The sequence below is a fragment of the Zeus faber genome (genome assembly GCF_960531495.2).
Source record: "Zeus faber genome assembly, chromosome: 14".
In the NCBI taxonomy this organism is placed as follows: domain Eukaryota; kingdom Metazoa; phylum Chordata; class Actinopteri; order Zeiformes; family Zeidae; genus Zeus; species Zeus faber.
The window spans coordinates 30,548,645-30,572,578 of NC_137200.1; the positions used below are offsets into that span (position 1 = coordinate 30,548,645).

The 23,934-nt window shown below is 41.5% G+C and overlaps 1 protein-coding gene across 1 annotated transcript in view; it reads right to left on the reverse strand.

Annotated features, from left to right (window-relative positions):
- Window positions 1-23,934, reverse strand: part of gabrb4 (gamma-aminobutyric acid type A receptor subunit beta4) — a gene marked incomplete at both ends in the record, with an annotated part of 42,361 nt that overhangs the window by 6,585 nt on the left and 11,842 nt on the right. Inside the window, 3 exons of the mRNA XM_080013641.1 lie at window positions 1,797-1,879; window positions 14,059-14,279; window positions 15,728-15,795. Coding sequence (XP_079869767.1) covers window positions 1,797-1,879; window positions 14,059-14,279; window positions 15,728-15,795 — 372 coding nt within the window. The remainder of the gene's footprint in view (window positions 1-1,796; window positions 1,880-14,058; window positions 14,280-15,727; window positions 15,796-23,934) is intronic.

Consider the following 23,934-nt stretch of genomic DNA (forward strand, 5'->3'; position numbering starts at 1 on the left):
GAGCTCCGATTTTCAACAGAACACGCCCCCTGTGTACTGTACTTACACTGTTGTTAATGCAAAAACCTTTTGACTGCAGCACAGCGTGACTCCATTCATTCCATTATTAATGAGTTTTAATATTTTTTACAGATGGAAATATATTAAATTTTAGTGAAAACTACATATATTACAAATGCTTTTGTTGGAATGACAATGATTTTGTTTTATATTCAATTTTTGACTTTTTTTTGATTACTAGTCCCTTAATTTAATGTCAATTTGAAATGTAGAATTACTGAACAAGTAAGCAATGCAAAATGAATGTGAGAGTTATCTGATTTGATTCTTTATTTCTTATATTGAGCAACCAATTCCAACTTCCACGTGGTTTGTATTCAGTAACTTTGTTAGTAACATGTCAGATCTGACCAAGCCCTCAGTAAAGCAAAGAACTCGCTGGTTTTTAATTTCCTCCACAACTCTGGCTGTGTTTTTGTCCTGTACCAGTGTCAGAGCAGTGTCCTCATCAGCTATTCATAGACATGAAAGGAAAAAAACCCCAAATACTTCCTTGGAACTTGAATCACATAATCTACTGTAGCAAACTTTATTTATACCTGTTTGTTTATACTTATCTATATTTATATTATATACTGTATGCTGTCCGTCCTTTTTTCGCCCAACTCAAATATTAACATAAAAAATACAACTCATAACGGTGATTCATCTAAAATATATCTATTTTTTATTCTTCACATAAAAGCTTGACTTAGTCTGCACTGGAATAGGCCTGATAAAGGCAGATTGGATTCAAAGGTGTCCTAACAACACCTTCCCCAGGAGCCCAATTTCTCACTTTTTTCAATCATACTTCTCGGCTTTTTAAATATAAATGTTAATTTATTTCAATAAAAATCTAACATGTGATCCAATTAGAAATAACCCAAACATGAATCAATCTTGCATCTTCACCTGTTTATTCACTCAGAGAGGCTCTTGAACTGACCGTTTGGGGCCCTCTACATTATATGCATATTATTGGAATAGAAGTCACACCAATCAACCAGTAGACATATGATATCACCGTTAAATACTTTGCATTGAGAAATTCACCCCGGCTTCGGTTAAAATCGGTAAACAAAAATCATAATGAACTCCTTCTTATCTCCAGGTCTTGCCGTGCAGGTGATTTATCTCCATTGTCGACGGTTCATCTTTTCCATCCACGTTCAGGCTACAGGCACGCTCGGTGGTTGCTATGCCAATTTGGACGGTAACCATGGAGCAATTGATGTTGGTTAAAAAGGAAATCGTTTAGATATATTCAATACCAGATATTTAGGGTCACGTTTACTCGTGTTAAGCTTTATTGATTGAAATAATACATGTGGTCGCTGTGATTAGGTCCAAGATGACGGGGTTGGTCAGTTGAGGTTTCTGAAAATGTTTATTTAACTTGGACCCTTCAAGAATAAGGCTCAGAGTGAACACTGATCAATATGTATCAGCCAGCACATCTAACTCAATCTGTGTGGATTCCCTCAAGGGCTCCGCGGTGAACATCTGTGGAACATGCAACACCAGTGGGACGGCTGCACGTTGAAATGTTTTTGTTAATCATGTCATCTGAGAACATGGGTCCAGAACAATGCACTAAAGACAAGGATCTTAGCGGGATGGGATCCTTAAACTCACTGGAGCCATATAATCCAGGTTGATATAATAATCACCTCAAAGGACGTTGGTTGAACAGATCACACATCAGTTGAGTGACAGGGGTTAACGATAGATGGATGGAGTAGATGTCTACTTACAGCTTTCAATTTCCAGGGTGCAGTTCTGTTCATCTAGGGGATACCTCCTCAGATCCATCATGCAAGCAGCTGTAGTCGTTATTCTGGGGGGGAAACAAGAAAAAAAAAGTGAAGAACATTTTTTTGTCTTTCTCTGGCCTGGAAAGTCACTGAGAGATCAACCAAAGAGTTTGGAAACATGGAGTGTTTTCCAAACTCCCATGTCCCATTCCCCCTTTTTCCTTTCGTTTCTAGAAAATCAGGATTGGAATTTACAAAGGCCCAAAAAGAAATCTCACTAGACATTGCTGCACAGCCAACCTTCCCCTCCTTCACCGTGCAGATGGTTTAAATTGAATGCATTGGTTCGTTTGCCAGAACTTCCTTGAGGCCAACCGGAAGTCCTTCTCCATAGCCTCCCCAAACTCCCCCCACACCCGGGTTTTTGCTTCAGTGACCGCCGAAGCCACAGCCCTTAGCCACTAGCCTGCCGGTACCTGTCTGTTGCCTCGGGAGACCATGACTGACTCGGCAAACTGTTCGGCACCTCAGAAAGGGAAAGCAGGGCTTGGCTCAGGCTGTGCTCAGGCTGTGTTCAGCCGGGGAGGAGAACTGCTGACTGGGGATATTGTCGGGAAGTGGAAAGAGCACTTTGAGGAACTCCTGAACCTGATCAATACGTCTTCAGGGGAAGAGGCAGAGTCTGAAGACTCGGGGGAAGACTTGTCCATATGCCTGGCAGAGGTCTCTGAGGCAGTTTAAAAACTCCTCGGTGGCAAGGCGCCGGGGGTGGATGAGATTTGCCCTGAGATGCTGAAGGCTCTGGACATTGTTGGGCTGTCTTGGCTGACACGCCTCTTCAGTGTCGCGTGGATGTCGGGTACAGTTCCTGTGGAGTGGAAGAATGGGGTGGTGGTTCCCATTTTTAGAAAGGGGGACCGGAGGGTGTGCCCAATTATAGGCGTATCACACTACTCAGCCTCCCGGGAAAGTTGACTCCAGGGTGCTGGAATGCGGATTCCGTCCTGGACGTGGAATAGGGGACCAGCTCTTTACCCTTGCAGGGTTGCTGGGGGGGTCGTGGGAGTTTGCCCATCCAGTCAACATGTGTTTTGTGGACCTGGAAAAGGCTTTTGACTGTGTCCCTTGGGGGATCCTGTGGGGGGTACTGACGGAGTATGGGTTACCGGGGCCATTGGTATGAGCCATCCGGGCCTTGTACAACCAAAGTGAAAGCTGTGTTCGCATTCTCGGCACAAAGTCAAACACGTTCTCAGTGGGTGTTGGACTCCGCCGTGGTTGCCCATTGTCCCCGATTCTGTTTGTGATATTCATGGACAGGATCTCAAGGCACAGCCGAGGTGAGGAGAGTGTCTGGTTTGGGAACCTCAGAATTGCATCTCTGCTTTTTGCAGATGATGTGGTTTTGTTGGCTTCATCAGACCGCGCCCTCCAGCACGCACTGGGGCGGTTTGCAGCCGAGTGTGAAGCGGTCGGGATGAAAGTCAGCACCTCCAAGTCTGAGGTCATGGTTCTCTGCCGGAAAACGGTGAATTGCTCCCTCCGGGTCAGGAGCGAGTTGCTGCCCCAAGTGAAGGAGTTCAAAATGGAGCGTGAGATGGACAGGCAGATCGGTGCGGCGTCAGCAGTGATGCGGGCGTTGTACCGGACCGTTGTGGTGAAGAGGAAGCTGAGCCGGAAGGCAAAGCTCTCAGATTACCAGTCCATCGACATCACAACCCTCACCTATGGTCATGAGCTCTGGGTAGTGACCGAAAGAAAGAAATCGCGAATACAAGCGGCCGAAATGAGTTTCCTCCGTAGGGTGGCTGGGATCAGCCTTAGAGATAGGGTGAGGAGCTCAGACATCCGGAGGGAGCTCGGAGTAGAGCCGCTGCTCCTTCGTGTCGAAAGGTTTTCCGGGCGTGTCCAACTGGTAGGAGACCACGGGGTAGACCCAGAATGCGCTGGAGGGATTACATATCCCAGCTGGCCTGGGAACGCCTCGGGGTCCCCCAGGAGGAACTGGAAAACATTGCCGGGGAGAAGGGGGCATGGAGCTCCTTGCTTAGCCTGCTGCCACCGCGACCCGGCCCCGGATAAGCGGAGGAAAATGGATGGATGGATGGATGGATGGATGGATGGATGGATGGATGGACATTGGTTCGTTCAGACTGTATTTGAGGTCCCTGAAGAAGCTAAGAACACAAACACGCCACAGAACCAAAGTTCCCCAGGAAGACAAGACTTTTATTCTGTTCTACTCTATTCTATTCTAATATTCTGGCTACGTCCAAGCTCAACTAAGGCTAAGGCAGTGTTTTTAGATGCACAAAGCAGATTCTCACCAACACTATGCTTCTAGCTGGGACTGAAAGAAGAAACAGCCACAGAACGTTGCTTTGCTGACAATACTTTTAGATATAAGGTTTTAGTTGATCAGCTCCAATAGGCAACTTTGAACTTTAGGAATTGCAGGTGCTAAAATATAATTTTTTTGTCAAATACATGTGACTATGGAATCAATGTATTATGGCGTGCTATAGTACATTTTGAAATAACTAAAGAATACAAAAGTACTGGAGGCTAAGAGTTGTTCTCTGTTGGAGAATCTTATTGTGGCAGTGAAAAAGGAAAAACATTTTAAATGATGCATTTCGACAAATAAGTAAATGCCGCAGCACCGCGGATGTATTGTTATGATTGGTAACTGTAGCATGCGTTTCAATTTTACCCCCCCAAAAGATGGTTTCGAGCACATAATTAGATTTGTTAATTTGAACACTCTAAGTGATTTAAAGCATTTTGAAAGTAAAATTAATTTTATTTTATATACTGAATTGAGTTAATCAATGCAGTAGGAGCAGTATGGGAATAATTGTATTATTATTTTTTTTTTAGCCCCCTCTGACTCACGCGCCAACTGAATGTATAGAATTTTCTAAATGGGCATTTTTATTACTACCTTGTAGAATGCATTCCTGCCAAGTGCATTTATGAATGATGTCTGCATAGCGGCATTCTCAATTCCAATACATCCACTAGCCCAAGAAAACGCTTGCAAATTATAGGAGTCGTCAGTATTTTACTGGTGCAGCACATTTTAGTAATTACATATACATGCTGTTTATACCAGCTGGTCTGTGTTCATCAAATCAGCTTTCGCCTGCTTTCTTACCCTCTTGTTTAAGTGAAATAGAAAAGGAGGAACTCTCGAGTCACACCTCTGGTCAACGATATCCTCTCAGCGAGATAAGATGTGCGCAATTTATGTTTTTGTGCACGTCCAAGGATGGAGGACAGCACTCTGAAGCAACCATTTAATAAATCATTTATGACGCCTCGCCTTGGTCCATACCCACAAGGCTGAACAAGTCTGATATATAACACGTTCACATCAGCCAAGTGAATAAATGTCCACCCGCTTCCACCATCGCAGGATTAGTGATAGATAATGAGCTATGTGCGGTTTGAAATCTACGTCTTAAAGACAGGGGGGAGTCTATAAATTGGTCACAGCAGTGTGAATAAAGTATGGGTGGAGGGTTATTGGAAAACAAAATATGGTCCATAAAGACGTTGGTAGATTAACGCACATGCCAGAGGGGCCCCAGGGCCCAGGATAGTAGCAGGCACAGAAGATTAGATGGAAAAAAAAAAAAAAAAACACCAAACAAAAATGTCACCGCATCACATTTATTACATGGAATGACTGTGAGCTGCATTCTGCTGCACAAGCATCATGCTGATATATATATATATATATATATATATATATATATATAGGTACCGTATATATAAAAACCACCTAACCCTATCCTGTGAAGAGAATCACATTTGTATATTCTGTAAATTTTATATATATTTGACTATTTCTGTTTTTAATTTTTCGGCAGCTTGTGTATAGTTGCAAATGTTTTTATTAATTTAAACTTTAGTCTTTATTCTATTTTATTTAATATTGTTCTATTTTTTTTCCTCAGGCTCTCAAGCTTTTCAAAATTCGAATCCTTTGTAGATACGCACCAATAATCACTATGAGATATTCCTCATACATGTAAATGCACCTGGCGGAAATAAATCATTCTGATTCTGATTCTGATTCTGATTCTATCACATTTATTGAATATCACTAGGATTCCCCCAAAAAATGCTGAATATTTGGAAACTAAACTACACTTGCAAGTAATATTGTGTGAGTACAAAAGCTCTACAGAGATAACACACAAGCATACGATGCAAAATGTGCATATAACTAAAATGTTCCATGCGGAATGCAAAGCCTCTCTGAGCAGTTTTGCAGTTAAATAAAAAATGATGCGCAATCTACAGAGTTTATTAATGTGTTTTTCCTCAAGACTGGACGTTTTAAATTGACATCGATATGAGCATCAGTAAATCAGAGCAGGCCAGTTAATAAAGTGGGAGGTGACAAGTAAATCACCTGCTGCAGCACTGATGACAAACGCTACCAGTCACACACACACACACACACACACACACACACACACACACACACACACACACACACACACACACACACACACACACACACACTGCATTGGTTGACCTACGCAGTAACCACACTGAACCTGTGCAGGACTATACAGCTCAGATTGTGTATTCTCACTGAAATCTGCCATATCTAATGTTATTTCTTATTTCATACAAATTATGATGTGATGTCTTCTCTTCCCTGCATAATTAATTTTTCAATCCTATTACTATTATTATAAAAACACATTTTTAACCTTATTACACTATGGGTTGAGGTTTGAGGTGCCTCACTCCAGGATAAGAAATATATATTGAGTACTTGAGACTGCTGAGAAATTATGAAATATAGTAGTATATATAGTATATACTATATATATATACTATATACTATATATATAGTATATATATAGTATATACTGTTGATTAGTACGGTCACAATCATGACATTTAAGTCAACAGTTAATTATCATATCAAGAGAAGACACAGTGTGACCATAAAATATTGCATATGCAAGTTTTTTTTATTATTACTATTATTATTATTATTATTATTATCTTCATCATTATTATAAGTAGTAGAAGTAGCAGTAATAATAATAATAATAATAATAATAATAATAATAATAATAATAATAATAATAATAATAAAGCTATTGGTAGTTGTAGTAGAGTTTACAATGTACAATGTTCTGAACAGTTCACAGAAAGAATATAGAGAAACACAACTATTTAGCAGCATTGCAAACGAAAAAAGCAAACATTTAGGGGCGGATAAATGGATGTCCTTTCTTTGGCTAAACTGGGAGAGCACCCAACTCTCCAAATGAGCTTCACGCAAGCAAGGAAAGCTCTGGGTTTCGAGAAGGGATTGGAAATGTCAGCAGATATAGGTCAGCGACTTCCAGTTCTTCCTGAGATCGTCAGCACTAACCTAAAACTTGAGCGTGCGCTGTGGTCAAACACTCAGCACTCTGCACACTTTGCAGAGTTCACTGTGCCACCAGCCAGAGCACAGAAGAAAGTGCTGGGAGCTGGACCACGCCTCATTAACGCCTGCATAATATTGACTTGTAGGCCCTGCAGGATCCTCAAATGTCAGTATATTTAGGTAGTAAGATGGTGTCTGGATTATGGCCTGCCGAACAAAAGTGTCTTATTAATAAGAGGCCACTCAGGGCTCCAGTACGGCATTATTATTTTACGTAAGATTGACCCTGAAGACGAGGACAAAATATTTTGCCTTGATTGCATCTGACAATATCTTTGTGCTTTCATTCTCAGTTTATAGCTGTCCATTAGGTTCTGAAAAACAGCATGAAAGACAAAAGATAAGACTGTGTAAAAGTAATCTGTGTTCCCAGAGAAACTCCAAGTGCAGGAGAGGTTGAATCAAATACCTCATTTGAAAATAATAAGTATAATAATCAAATAAATAAATAATAATTTAAGTATTTAGACCTGCACTTGTATCAAGTCTAACTTGATGGAAACAAAAACAAAAGAAAACATAGTCAACGGCTCAGCGGCCCAACACAAGAGAAAGAAAACCGAGCAACATTACTCCTCCGATGAACTCTGGCCGTGTTTTGATACAAGTTGTGCAAACACCAGACGGGATAAAAGTCAGTGGAGCTATCTGAACAACAAATCCGGAGGTGGATCCCGCGGCAGTTGGAGAGCTCGGCACCACAGACCAGGAAGCCCTTTGGACATGTGAGCAATTTTTGACACCTACACACGCAGGGTCTCCTCCTGCTATTTGTCTTTGGAGGAGCTCCCTTACATAAGAATACCACTATAAATTCTGAAAATACAAGGCTGCGGCCTGCTTACCACCAAGGAACACCTCTGAGGAGGCCAGCAGGAAGTGAGGAAGCAGCCAGCAGGGAAGTGATGTGCCAAACGTTCAACTAACTGAAGAGCTGCTGCAGGAGGCCTTACCTCAATCTTACTGTCACAAAGACCTCAACCTCTGTTGCTTTTACAGGAAGAGTTCAAATTTCTTTGCGTTTGTCCCTGTTTTATACTCTCCCTCATGTAGGACATGTATGTTTCATTCCGGCAGCAGTTCAACCCCAAGCTGGACGCTCGGCTCCGTGCTCCCATCAAGGGTTCAATGCCGGTAACGGGGGACAAATCCACAACCTGCGAGAAGCAATTATTACCAATTTTCTTGTGTAGATCTAACGTCCTTTCATCTTTATGCAATATGCCCACTAATCTTTTAGATGTGTAGCAAATACACAGCACAACAAACGTCACACAATTCGGGGCCAGGTCACCCATTTTGGTGATAACGACGGTAACAACACTGCAGCACCTCAATGAAAATAGAACCAGCAAACAGAAAATTTGGCAAAAAAACTGGATGCATTTTTTTTAATAACTGCTCGATCTGCAAAGTCAGACTACTGTGGTATCATGTTATTAATTCAATCATGATTTGCCTGAAATGTTGAGTGACTCTTTGCACTGAAGGCAGATTGTGGATTTGTCCCCCATCACTCGCACTGAACTCCTGATGGGAGCATGGAGCCGTGCGTCCATTTTGGAGAAAAAGCTGAACTGGTGCTGGAATGATACATCGCTATGCACGGCGTCAAGTGTGAGCATAAAACAGGGAGAACTTCCAAAAATACCAAATAAATACAAATTATTCCTGTAATGTCGGTTTTCTCAAACACCATTCAACAACAAACCAGCAGCTCCTCATCTTCTGTCACGGACAAGTTCACCCTGTCTGCGTCCAACGGACCTCTGAGCTCAAAGCTGGAAGTCGTTTCAGCGCCTGGTGTTTTCACAAGGCCAGAGTCCTCAGCGCCTGCTACCAGAACATCCCGTTGCCTACGGAGCTCGCGAAGCTGTGAGAATGAACGTCAACATTAGAAAACACTCTGACCATGCCTTCAACACCCCACTGCGTGAAGAGCAGCACCAGCTGGAGGACGGTCCTGCACCCCCACAGGATCACAGGCATCTAACATGAACGCTGTGTGTTCAAGATCCCGGGTGGCACATCCCACCGCGGACACAGGTGCTGCAGGAGTCGCAATCTGCTCACCAGCACACCTCCAAGCCAGCGCTTTGACTTTAAATGGGATTAAGAAAGAATATACTTTCAGAGTCATTTGGGGTTCTGAGTAGGGATCATCCAAAATATTTGATGCGGGTGCATGAAACCTTCTGGGCTTGGTACCGGTCTCACACCTTGAAATAAAAACGTTTCAGTTCATTTGAAACATGACATTCTAGGTTTCAGAAAAATCCCTTTTAAGCAAAAGACAATTACAAGACCTACTGACGATGGAAGAGAGCTTGGCTATTGAAAAGGAGATTCAACATGTTTTCTTAAGGCTCCAGACGAGCATAGTGAGAAGCTGAGTGCTACGTTTCTTAATAGTCAAGTGTGCAGCAAGGTTGTGCTAAAAACACGAGTAAATGATGGGATGCAACATTTTAATAAGGCTTCGGTTGGCGAATAGCCAGAACAGCCAAAATATTCCACTCGTGTATCACAATTTGGCATCAAATGTGTCATTACAATCCAGTCAGTGCCATAAAAGGATTGGAATTGGATCGCCGTCCCCTGCCCTGGACCCGGAAATCATCACAACACCTTCAAACAGGACAAAAGTGTTTCCCCGCTTGATCGGGGGGGGGGGGGATGCTCTAGTGTGGGGAAAAAAAAAATCCACATTTCACTACTTCAGGTCCAGTTCCACAGATCAACAATCAACATTCAGGATCCTCTCATGCTCAGCGCCCTCCTACTTCAAGGACAAAGCTGCGTGTGTTGCCCACGTAGCCGAGCGGGCCGTTCCCTGCCAACCGCCTTTCATCAAGGAACAGCGTGACACCCGGGTGATGAAAAGGCCACAAATGATTGCTGCCTCCCCCATCCACCCAGGAAACAATGGGAGCTCACAGCAGGGACATACATGTTATTGCCATTGATAAAATAATGAGAAAAAAAAACAAAAACGCAACAAGAAAAGAAAAAACAAAGGCGACTCAGTAGGTGAGAATAACGATAAGAATCAATGTATCCTCACTTTCAAAAACAACACACATCTGAGAGAAACCTTTTTTAGGTATTTTTATTTATCTATCTGTCTGTCTGTGTCTGTCTGTCTGTCTATCTATCTATCTATCTATCTATCTATCTATCTATCTATCTATCTATCTATCTATCTATCTATCTATCTATCTATCTATCTGTCTATCTGTCTATCTATCTATCTATCTATCTATCTATCTATCTATCTATCTATCTATCTATCTATCTATCTATCTATCTATCTATCTGTCTGTCTGTCTGTCTGTCTGTCTGTCTGTCTGTCTATTCATCTATCAGACAGTGAATATGATCAAAATGTTCTTGAAGCATACATAATGTTTATTATTATTATTATTGTTATTATTATTATTATTATTATTATTATTATTATTATTATTATAGAACCCAAGTTGAGCTACACAGCAACTAATTGCAGTTGATTTTACTGAGTGTAATGTAGCACAATCACATTTTCAGACCATCCAAAGAATAAATAACATATTCTTCTTGTTAGACAAACAAACAAAATGAACAGGAATGGTTCACACAGTCACGATAAGCTAAATTAAGACCACCACTGATGCTATTCTCCTGTCCTTCATAATGTTGTTGCCAACATCAGGCAGATATAACCCTCTGCGAGGCTGTATTCCTCTTTAACATTCCAGGAGGTATATTTATCTTTTCATCAAGGCCAAGTGTATGCATGCTAGAAGGTCCAAAACATCCCAAAAATAACAGCTGATTGAACTTTGAATGCTGACTGTTCAGATTACTCGTCTGTCATCATGCTGGGAAATGTGTAGGGAGGAAATCTGCTGCAATGACAGTTTATGATAATATCTGATTCAAGAATGCATCATCATTTTTTGTAATTTTCAAATACATCATAATTTGATATATTTGTCAGATAAAACCACCAACAACACGAAGGCGACCTCAGTTTTAAAGCTTGTTCTCCTAATTAAGACTTATTTCAAGTTTTTGCTGAAATGATTGTACTGTAGGACTGAACGGTAAAAGAAAAAGGAGTACATCTTTTGAATTAAAAATAAAAGCCTCTGGTGCCTGGAGCTTGGAGGCGCTGGCTCCATTCAGAGTGTGAACGGGCCCCGGGAGACGTCTTTTACTTTCAGCAGTTTCCCCCAACATGTTGGATGGGCTCCTTTATCCGCATTTGCTGTTGAGAAACTGTCTGCATTGTTCCATTGATGTAAGCAGGACATTTGGGCGGTGCACACAGTGAACGTTTCCTTAATCTTTTTTGGGTCTGAGAACACTCAAATAAAGGAAAGTATTTCTTTCTGACTTTTTGATCCAGTAAACGAGTAGACCAATACATTTCACGCATATCAGGTATCGTTTACTAGATTAAAGCAATTAGAAAGAGGAAATCAAAAAGTGTATTTAGTAATTGTTACTTGTCTATTATTATTATTATTATTATTATTATTATTATTATTATTATTATTTATTTATTTTTTACTACGTTCTTCTTGTATTATTATTATTATTATTATTGTTATTGTTATTAGTATATTTGTTTTGTCTGAATGAATATGTTTTTATCTCTATGTTGTAGCTGGATTCTGTCTTCTTTTATTAAATAACCCTGTAAATAGAGCTTTTCCCTTTATAAATAAAGGTTTGAAGAAAGGAATGCATATTAATGATGTACTCTACTCTCTACACTAAAGAGTAAGTTGCTGGGCACATTTGGCTCCACGTGTGTGTGTATGTGTGTGTGTGTGTGTGTGTGTATGTGTGTGTGTGTGTGTGTGTGTGTGTGTGTGTGTGTGTGTGTGTGTGTGTGTGTGTGTGTGTGTGTGTGTGTGTGTGTGTGTGTGTGTGTGTGTGTGTGTGTGTGTGTGTGTGTGGCGGCAGTCAGCGCTCCGTTCAAACTGTTCAGGTGGGAAGCTCGGGAGGGGAGCGCTGCATGGCTGCAGGGGTGGCAGCGTTCAGACGGCAGAGGGGAGCTCAGGTTCAAAACCCAGAGAGAAAGTTATGGAAACCCGCCTGCTCATTCTGTTGTTTTGGAGATTTCTCTGGAGGTGACTTAATGTGGAAACATTCCTGAACAAAATCAAAGCGGATTTGAATTTGTGTGTTGAGAAGCAAATGACATCTCCAGAGTCGTCCCAATTCTATGCTACGAGATGCAATAAATTGTAACGCTGCGTCACAATCCGTGTGTCAGTGTTTCCCCCTTAAGGGAAATGTACTATTTTTTGGTTGGGGTGGTTGGAGTGCAGCATGAGCCAAGAGCAGCTTCCCCCAAAACAAGCGGGTCTGCAGGGCACCCTGCTGTCCCACCCGCCCCGAGGAACACCGGATCAGCAGAGTCCAGTGAATCTTTTAAGAAGTGTCTCAGACTGGGGGGAGGAGCTGTATGTGTGAAGGCAAATTTCCCACTCAGTTGGAGCGGACATCAAGCAGACTTCACCCGGCCGGCACCGCCGCATGAAACCTGCCAAATGTCCGACTGAGCAGTATGTGTGAACAGAACAGGTGATTGTCCGAACATTCGCAGCGAGTGAGGGGGCGTGTCACGTGTGGATGGCGCCCAGAGCGGTGGGGGCGTCGCTGCTTCCTGCTCCTTTCTACTTTTTCACATTCCTTTCCACTCTTTCGTGTCGTCCGAATAAATTAAAAAAAGTCACAGCTACGGATAAGTCGGCAGCCTCGCCCGCCGTCTTGGGCGGGCTGTGAAACTGGGCAGCGTCATTGCATCACGTCCTGCCTCCTGAAGACTGGACCCGGGCTCCGCCGCTCGTCTCAACCAAACAGAACATTTACAGCTCGTGTGAACGCGTCTGACACCAACAATCTGCCGCAGGTGTGAAAGGACGACTCCGCACAATGTCTGCACCTGATTATCTGGACATTGTCTGGAGTTCATGTGTGAAAGCAGCTTCTGTGTTTCTATTCTTGCCTTTTATAGCCAGCTCCCTATTGTGTCATTTTTGTGTTGTGGTTCTATTTAAAGGGCTTCATAAATAAACCTGACTTGCCTTGACTTCTGGAAAGCGAGATCACTTAACGGAGAAGAAAGGGAATCACAATAGCACGCTAATGCTGCCATTCTGGATTCATATGTACAACTCTTATTATTTCCGCATAAACAATTCCAACTGCATTTGTGTTTTAAATGTCATTAAGTGTCATAAAAAATGTCATAAAAAGCCAAAAATATTCATGGAACAAAAGAAGGAAGCAAGGAGAGAGTGGAGTCTGTCTCAGAAGACCGACGGTCTATGAGTTTTCTAAACTGTTTTCTAAACAGTCCGTCCCTACGGTTGATCAAATGTATTTTTCCCCTGATGTTTACACTCAGTGTAAAAATCTGTTGAAAAAGAAAAATTATAAAAGTGATATCGGCACTCGGTGATAACCAATGTCTGCTGTTTATGGGATGTCTGCTGAAAAATTCAACGAAGCCAATAAAATGAAATACCAACTTGGTGTCGGCACTCATTTATATACTATATATTTATAGTGTAAAATCAGTAGAAGGCATATATAGATACAGTATGACTTACAGTATGTTCTCTGCGTGTGTTAATAATATTTTTGTACCTCTTAATTCCCCTGTAAAGCGGTAAAATTATTCAAACAGAACTATGGCTATTTCCTCCTCTTTTTAAGGTTCCATTGTGTTGAGGCACAATAAAAAAACAATACCCAAAACACAGAAAGTTTTAGAGGAACACATGAAAAGCAGTTTGTTACCTGAGTCCGTATAGGACGGTGCCATCGGGATGCAGTCTGATCATTCTGTTCTTCACCGTCACGCCGTGAAGGAAGGACTTCTTGTCGTTCAGAAAGTAGGTGTCGGGGAGCCACAGCTGGTCGGCGACGCGGTTGTCCAGCGTCAGGTTGAGGTTGAGCTCGCCGTACGCCAGCCGCTTATCCCGCCAACTTTGCTGGAAATACATTGTGATGGTGTAGTCCTGGGGAAGGAGACGCAGACGGTTGAGCTCAGAGGCGGGAAAAACCATTCACCCCCTCCACTACTGTGCAAGTGCATTTGGTTCGTGGCAAATAAGTTTCCTCCGTCACCGGATTCCGCCGCTTTCTGAACAGTTCCCTCAATTGTAGGATTTGACTGAGGTGGAAACTCCAGGTTCAGAAAGTAAAAGTCGCCTCCAGGATCCAACCGTGTGGATTTGCGACTCCACACGGTGACACTGAAGAGTCATCAGCTGGTTCAAGAGTCATCGGCTGGAGCAAAGACACGGAAACTGCACTTTTACTTCCTGAACCCGGACTGTTCAACCTCTGTCATTTGAAATATTTGATCAACGAATAATTGTTCAAAAACCGATTGTGGACACGACTCGTTCAAACTCAAGATCAGAGGAAATGATTTTGCTTCATCCCTCAGTGCAGTACGTGGACACCTCATCATACAGGATACCAGTTCCATTTTTAATCCCAACTGACCAAGAGTCCTGCACCTTGGAGATGAGAGAGCAAGGTGGGGTGGTAGCAACCGCCATGGAAATATCAAAAATGACAAAGTTCTATAGATAGTACTCCCCGGTAAAGGCAGCTCATAAAAAAGGGCAAGTTTGAAGGTGAATGCAGCAAAACAATTATGCTTTTTGTGCGGACTACTGTCCTCTTCTGATTCCCGACCGTGCTCAGTCTTGCCGACACGAGCGAGGTCCGGAGCGCTGTGTCGGAGAATGTGCAGAGACGGCACAAAAGCCACGACAGCGGCAAACCCATGGGACAGCAAATGATAGCTATAAATTTCAGATATGCAAACAATAATGACTGCTGGCCGTGATGCTGTTTTTTGCCTCCTACAACTGACACCCCATCAGACATCTTGGAAATGGAAATGATCTCATCTCGAGCGATGAATTTCCCCCATAAACAGATAAACAGGGCAGTGACCTCGTAGATCATCAGAAAATGGTCCAAGCGGATATAGAACTGTGCAACTTTGCCTCTCTGGTCATTACACTTCACCATCACAAGCATTTCATCCAATAATCCTGTCAGCGTTAGAATTTGCCCTCATACCAAACTGGTGACGCTTAAATAATCGGATTCAAATAAAAAGACAGAAGAAAGATACTGGATGGATTGGACTTGGGAAATATCTTCCCTAAACAAGGCAGAGGTGACAGAAACAGGGGATAACAAAAATATACAGTAGTTAAAGGAGGTCAAATACAATACAATAAAATATTGTGCCGACTGTTTTTTTGTTTGTTGTTTTTTTATAACCTTTTGAAGTTAATCCGCAACTGTAATATAATTGTCTTCCACATCTCAGTCAGCCATATTGTATATTGATCACATGATAAAATAATGTCATTTGAAATCGACTGGACCGGTTTTGATTTATTTTTTGTATTTAAGGAATACGAGTGGATTTTTAACTCACCATGTTTACTTCTGAAATAGAGTCGATGCTGGCGATGTTGATGCTCATACCTACGATGACTGGGGGACCTGGGAGACACAAAAACAAACAACATCCAGTTGAAGTTAGACGTGAACACAAGTGTAATATTGTCGCCTTCCCAAAATAATGACACAAGTCATTTTTGGACAAAAGTGATTTTTGGCCTAAATCATCTCCTCATGATGCTGGCCACCTCTGGTATAATCGCCTTCCTCCTCAGTATGTCAATCATTATCTATTGTCATCACCTTTTTGAATGAAATCATTAATAAATATAATATGTTTGTTTTTCAGTTTTTTGTGTTTTCTGAAAAACCTGTAAAAATTACTTATGCCATTATTTTAGGAAGGTGACGAAATGTCCCTTTCACTCGGTAGAATATTTGGAAATAAAACCGTCCAACGAAAACCGCTGCTCTCATAGTAACCCCCCCACCCCAAAAAGAAAATCAACAAACATGTATATAATGTATAATGTGTATATCAATAGCCAACAGTTAGATTCGAATGATCTAACCAGTAATATGTATTTAATTTATCTATTATATATACAAAAAACTTTTTAAAAATATGCCTGAATGCAGGGAACTACTACTGCAAAAAGTTGCCGTCGGCCCTTTTTTCACAGTTACACAGCACCTTTGGATGCAAATGTCAAGGAAATATTCATCAAAACAGCTCAGTGAAGCGAGTACAAGTGAGTGAGGTGCTGCTGTATCAAAAACAATTGATGTGAAATTGTAGAATTAATTTACAGTGAGGTGGATGAAAAACTGCATGTCTGGCATTGTAAAAGCAGTCATCAAATAGGTTGAGTTTGTTTGGGATTTTTGTGATCAAATTTGCATCCACAGGTTGCATCCTAGTTTCAGAGTGAATTCTCCGTGCATTATGTTCACATGTCCCACATAAATGTGATGTGTCAAATAAGATGCTGAATAATTCATTTTTCATGTAATGGCTTAACTAGGCTCAAAGTTGCTTTGGTGAACAAAACCATTCCGCCACTTGTCTTGAAATAAACAAATGTACCAAGCGCTAGAACACAATACATAAAATATGCATAGGCTTACAGTAAAACAGGTATAAAATCGCATTACGCAGACCCAGCTATAGGTTGTTTTTCCACTTTAATAAAAAACAACAACTTCCATCACTTTCTGGCGGAGCTCTTAAAATAATCTGCTGCCGTGTTGAAATGGCAGTGGAAAGTCATCACCAATGCAGTGACCGTTGTTCCAGATCTATGGTTGTTTTTCGATTAAGAAATGTAATAGATGACATAAGGAGATCAATCAAACCTGACGCCTCCACCCAAACCCATTCCTGACTTTGTGAAAAGTATAAAAATGTGGAAAAAACAACAACAACCTTAAACGTTCCTGACAGAATAATGCGTTCTGCTTTCCTTGAGCGTATCAGAAACTCTGAAATTAGCCGTCTGCGTGGACTCTGGAGGACACGGGCGGTTCGACCGTAACAACAGCAGAGTCGTCTTCAAAGCAGAGGCAGCCAATGTGCTCTCTTCACTGGGTGAAGACACTCAGCATCTGTGAAGTCTTTGTCACCTTTGAGTCAATCATCATATCATCACACAATCACCGCCTTGCACTTGGCATTTGTCCAAGAAAAAAGCAAGTTACCACAAAACGTCCAATCTGCGCAGAAGGTCATTGGCTGTCGACTGCCATCCGTTTCCGAGCTGCGCGTTGTCATGGCCGGGCAGCATCCAGGAAATGGACTAATAAATAATCGCACATACTGCACCTTTACAGGCCGTACATTTTTGTTATGAACAGAAACCACGAGGGAAAGATTCAGCTCCATCAAGAGCATCAACACCAGCCGCCTGGAAAGCATCTGCACCCAAGCAATGGCCCATGCAAGTCAGCTGAGGGCCTTGATCCACAACACAGCAAATTATAATCATGCCCCACTAAGTATTTTACGCAACACCACTTCCGCCAGAAGTTTAAGGAAATTATGGACAGCTCCATAGAACTCGTCATAGAAGCAGATTTTGCCAAGTTACAACATTGATGCAGGGCTGCATAGAATAGTAACATTGGCAACAGTAACAGTAAGTTGTATTTACAGAATTTATAATGAATACACGGAAAATAATAAGTCATAGTAATGGGCTGTAATTGAAAGGCTTATCTTACTACAAAGACCATATGAGGGTCATGTCATCGAGCAAACTGGAGGAAAATTGGCGTAAAATACAAAAAAAAAGGGATTTGCTGATAGCAACACCAGCATGCAATTATGTAAGTCAGTAAACATATCACAGAAATGTAATATGGCAGTGAAAGATTCCCTCAGCAGCATCAGTTAAAGCCCAAACTGGACTGAAACTTTACTCCTCATGAATATTATTGGCAGCCAAAGCAAGACAAAGTGACAGGAGCTTATTTTTGCGAGTTACATATGCTTCTCATTTACAATGGACAGACTTATAAACACATACTAATGACATTTTTCATGGAAATATACCTTTAAATGCTGTATATGTTTTGTTTCGATTTTCAACATCCGTGAACAAAGAAAATGGTGGCCCCTTTTCAGGAGTGAAAGGCTCAGAAAGAGACCGGAAAGCCACCACAACCTAGAGGCTGAATATGTTACCGTCCCATAAAAATAAAAAGTAAATGTTGCTTTGGACCCAGCAACTGGTTGAGGGTCTAACCAGTTATAGGGTCCAAAGCAACCTTTACTTTTTGATACATCGAAAGCAGTATTTAGGGTGGAAGGTTCCCCTCCCCCAGCATGGGATGCATCTGATTGGCGGAGGCCTCCCCAAGCGATGAAGCTCAGGGTGAAGCTCAGGGTGAAGCTCTACATCTATGAGGAGTGAAACCTCAGGCACCAAAGAGAGGAGGCAGGAAAGGGGGTAAACATTGTAATTGTTCATTACAGTCATTGGTTTTGTTTTCAAGGAGTCTCTGTGAGTGTAGAACGAGCCCTGAGTGACCTCACATGAAAGTCCGTACGACTCAGTAATATGTCTTATACAAACCATTTGCAACATTCAAAGTATGATAACTCTTTATGATCAAGTAAGTGAACTGGGACACTCCCAGCGAGCGGCCACTGAATTCCCTGTTTGTAAAAAAAGAAAAAGAAAAAGGACTTTTAGTATTTGATCAAATAATGTTTTTCACCATCATGTGCCATTTCGTTGCTTTAATGTCTGACAGAAAAGTGAAAAAGTGTCAATTACTATTCCTACTACAGAATAGCCCACCTCAATTCTCAGTCTTCTCACTTCATTTTCTCAGCATTGAACCCAGGATTACCTTGGAGCTTGGACCTCCAAAACCGTTGGCATTTTCTGCCATTTGTGACAAATCATCTTCAAGACGAATTCCTGTGCTCAGCAAAGGAACCGTGGGATACTGCCTTCCTCAGGAGTGTCTGCCCTCTGTGCCAAGGTGCTTTTTCATATTTCATCCATTTTCTGAAAACGCCTCCTGAAGCCAACTTCTGGTTCCTTCTGCAGGATCTCCAGATGTTCCCGGTCCAGCGTGTGGATACACACCTCCGGTGCAGCCTGGTTCTGCCCCTGGGTTCCCGTCGGACACGTCTGGTACAACCTATAAAGTACAACTCCCACGGTGACGAGTAAGCCTGGTCAACGTGCAGAGCAAACCCAGTTCAGATGCCTACGGCCCAAAGCCGTGACCAGAGGTGAAGCACAAGTATGGCATCATGGCCCCGCTCCCTCTTCACCACCGTGCTCCGACGTGATGTCTGAACGTTTGCAGCCGCTGTATCTAAGCTGTGCTCAATCTGAGGATCTTTTAGAGACTCACTCATCAAAAAGACCCCAGTGTGAACTTCTCCGCTGTGGCAGTTTCTATCTGCTCACCTGACGAGGGGCAAAGCAGCCTTTCCCTGGTGGAGAACCATGGCTTGGTACACGGAGGCACTGAACCCCTTCAGAGCGCTTCAACCGTGGCTGCAGACCGCTCAGCGCAGTGAGCGATGAGGCCAGAACAACAACCTCACCTGCAAATTCAAAAGGTCTGAACGTGCTTCTGGCGCCGATTGTCCTCGGACCGAACGGCCCCCCTGATGACGACCCCGTCCCCGACACTTCCGCGTTCCCGCCCACGGAAGCCACTTCCACACGGCCGCTGCCCATGTGGACGCAACCGTCGTAGCTTCTCCCAAGACACTGGGCCTGACTCCCAGATCGCTCCGAGGTTCTTTGAAAATTGGCCTCTGTCACATCTACGATGAACTCAAACAAAAAGAAGGTGGAGCATGGGTGGTGCTGCTTCCTTTCATTTACATGGCTTCCCCCTGGATGTCCCATTTGGGGGTGTGACTGCAGGATATGAATTATCATCGTTAACTATGGAAAGAAGACATTGCAGCATAACCGTAGCTATTGTGTTTATCACATTCTCTGTATTGTCACTATCACCAACTCCTAAGACTACACCTGGTTTGGTTGTTTACAATGGTTCTCCAAACACCCAAGCTAAAGTATTAATTAGTATAGCTTTTGACAAAAAAAGGGTTGATCTGTCCCCCCCCCCCATTTCTCCTCCCACGACGCTAAACGCCCTGAAGCTTTGTCATATTCCCTGACCCATCACTTTCCAAAGAAAAGAAAATAAAACATGCGGCCATTTTCCATCGCACTTTGTCAAGGCAACCAGCAACAGTTTTCCCCGGAGATGTCAAAGTAAATTTGTTCACTAGATGAAAACAGAAAGCACCAAAGCCTCTCTGTCTCTCTCTCTCTCTCTGTCTCTCTCTCTCTCCCTGTCTCTCTCTGTCTGTCTGTCTCTCTCTCTCTCTCTCTCTCTCTCTCAATGTGCATATTTTGACCCTGCTTCAGTGAAACAGAGGGATCCACTTTGTCACCACAGCTTCCTCAAAATAACACCGTTATCATCTGCGATGCCAAAAACACACGACGACAAACAAAGAGCCCTTCTGCTGGGTCTCCTGTCACTTTTCAGCTTGAGACATGAGACACGTACCGGTTGATGGTTGATTGTGTGGAACGAAGCCAAAGCTGAAAAAAAAAGCCAGAAAACTCAAAAAAGGGGAAAAACACCGACATTCTGCCTCGACAAAAAAGATAATCAACTCATTGCTTAGCAACAAAAGGTTTCATAGCAACCGTGGAGTATTCTCCCGAAATTGTTGGAGAAGCATGTTGATTTATTTTTACCCAGTGTGCATCCACATTTGTTTAAAACAGCTATTTAATTCCCTTTCTTGCTTCTGTTGTTTTTTCATCGATAATCTAGGCCGAGGCTAGACAACTATTCAGTTGTCTAGAGGTTGATGCTCAAAATATCATATATTTAAGGGCATATGGCATATGTTCATATATATAATTGCATAGGGCACATCTTTTAAAAGGCCTTACTTGTTGACAAATTCCAGTTTTGGTCTCAGCCCTGGGTTCCTTTCACATTGAAATGGAATGCCGTCTGTTTGATTCCAGGAAGTCCTTTCGAAGAGTTTAGTTTATTAACACTTAGACAGAATGTCCAGCCCTGCCAGCCTCAAAAAACAGGCCTGCGCTCAAAGGAAAACCAGTCCTTCACAAGTGTAACTGTAGAGCGGGTACAGCACACAGAGACACACAGCTTCTAGTCATCCTTCATTTCACAATAAAATTGAATTTGTACAATAACAGGGAAAAGCTCACAAGGGTTTTTAATGCAGTTCAATATAACTAACATTTTTCTTGCATAATGATGGGTTCATCTCTTCAATTTAGGGGAACAATCCCTGTGTAGTGACATGGTGACAGTCCCTCCGCTCAAAAGTGACCTACGGTTGGTTTCACATAGAATGTATTACTGAAGACCTGAAAAGTAAAATATGAAATAAAAACATTCAAGAACCCAAAGTATATGAAAGTGGTGCACTGTTTTAACAAGTCACTTAACTATTTTCTAGTTTAATTTTGTGAAACAAAATGTTTTCATTAATTGTTGTGGTTGGCAGGATAGATCGAGAAAAACAGATTTTTCCTCGCAATCATCAAAACTCTTGGAACGTAGACAGTAGAGACGACTTTGTATCATCCAAAGAAGCTTTATTCGCCATATCTCCTTGATCTGTGTCTAAATCCTTGATTATTGCTTTTCTGATGTTAATACGACTTCCAGGACCGGAGGACAGTGCCAGCCGACCGTGAATCTTTTCCAAGGACAATTAAAGTTCAGATTGCAAAGAGAAGCGCCTGAAAAATAAAAAATGACCGAAACCTGTTCAACTTCTCTAATAGACATGAAATGAACACAATACCAACTCGCTGAAGGACTCTAACAAAACCACTTCAAAAACTTCTTGAAGATATTAAAATAAGGTAAAGTTAGACATCATTGTATTTTTTTTTACATTGCCTTCCAGGCGCTCGGCAGATAATATTTAATCACAATACATTTTCAGTATTGCTTTGTCGTCTAAAAGAAGTTCCCCCAAATGCCTCTATTTCTCACCCGTCACAAATCCAAATAAATAAAATATCCCTTCCTTCTAAGGGTCCATTGAGTGTGTATTTACACTCTGACTTGCCGTATGGATTCCAAATATAATATAATGTCATATCATATAATATCATATAATATCATATAATATCATATATATAGTGTAGGGCCAAGTGTGCTTTTCTCCAACAGAGTCAGTCATGCCAAACTAAGATCCATCTTTGTGAAAAGCTCCAAGGTTTCTGTTCCATCCAGGCTGTGATGAATTTCTCATGAAGTGCACAGAAAAGGTTTTTGATTGACTGCACAAGACCCGTGTTTTTAAATAAGCCGCTGTTCCTATAGGTAAGATGTTTTGCCGAAGCAGGGAATGCCTTGTACGACATGAGGGAGGCGTGCATAATGAAAGAACGCTGCTGATGACACCTTCACGGGGTAAAGACGTGTCCCGTGGAGTCCAACACAAAGAACCAACCTCAAATCCTAAAAGCACATTCAGTACAAAGGAAGAAAAATATCTTAGCTTTGTTAACGAGGCGGATACAATAAAAATACGATTTCAAAACCTTTAATGTCAATTGAAGATAACCTATATATCATATATATATATATATATATATATATATATATATATATATATATATATATATATATATATATCTTTTATATATATATATATATCATTATAAACAAACTTTATTAAAGTGTGCAAGGGACAATCCTCACAAATGCCAGGTTTTAGAACTACTCATCTCAGGTATGTCATGGAAGTGAGACCCTGAAAAACTCTAAACAGGATGAACATGGACGTCTACAAGGCAATGAATACTGAATACCACAAACAGACTGACGTTGGGCAAATACATGGTGGTACTTTGGAATACGAATAAAACAGAGATACATTTCAAATTCTATTTGTTTAAAACTACCATTTAAGTCCATATCTGCTCCACCTTGTCAAGACCCTGATGCTCTCAGTCCTGTAGGTTGATGCACCTCAGCTGTTGAGCGACACAAATCCAAGAAAAATAGACAACGACCAAACTCTGCTATGAACGTAGTAAAAACATATAGATAGAAAAACTCACTTCCCACATGATAGAAAAATAATCATTATACACTGTTTTGATAGATAGATGGATTGATGAATAGACAGACAGACAGACAGATAGATAGATAGACAGATAGATAGATAGATAGATAGATAGATAGATAGATAGATAGATAGACAGATAGATAGATAGATAGATAGATAGATAGATAGATAGATAGATAGATAGATAGATAGATAGATAGATAGATAGATAGATAGATAGATAGATAGATAGATAGATAGATAGACAGATAGATAGATAGATAGATAGATAGATAGATAGATAGATAGATAGATAGATAGATAGATAGATAGATAGATAGACAGATAGATAGATAGACAGATAGATAGATAGACAGATAGATAGATAGATAGATAGATAGACAGACAGACAGACAGACAGACAGACAGATAGATAGATAGACAGACAGACAGACAGACAGACAGACAGACAGACAGACAGACAGACAGACAGACAGATAGATGGATAGATTTATGTTGTCAGCTGAGCTGTGAACTGACTGCTACAGAACCTTTAGCCATCTGACAATTAAATTGAAAATGTAATTGTAAAATTTTAAAATTTTTAAAATTTTAAAATTTGAGAAGCAGTTCTCTCTCTGTCGCTC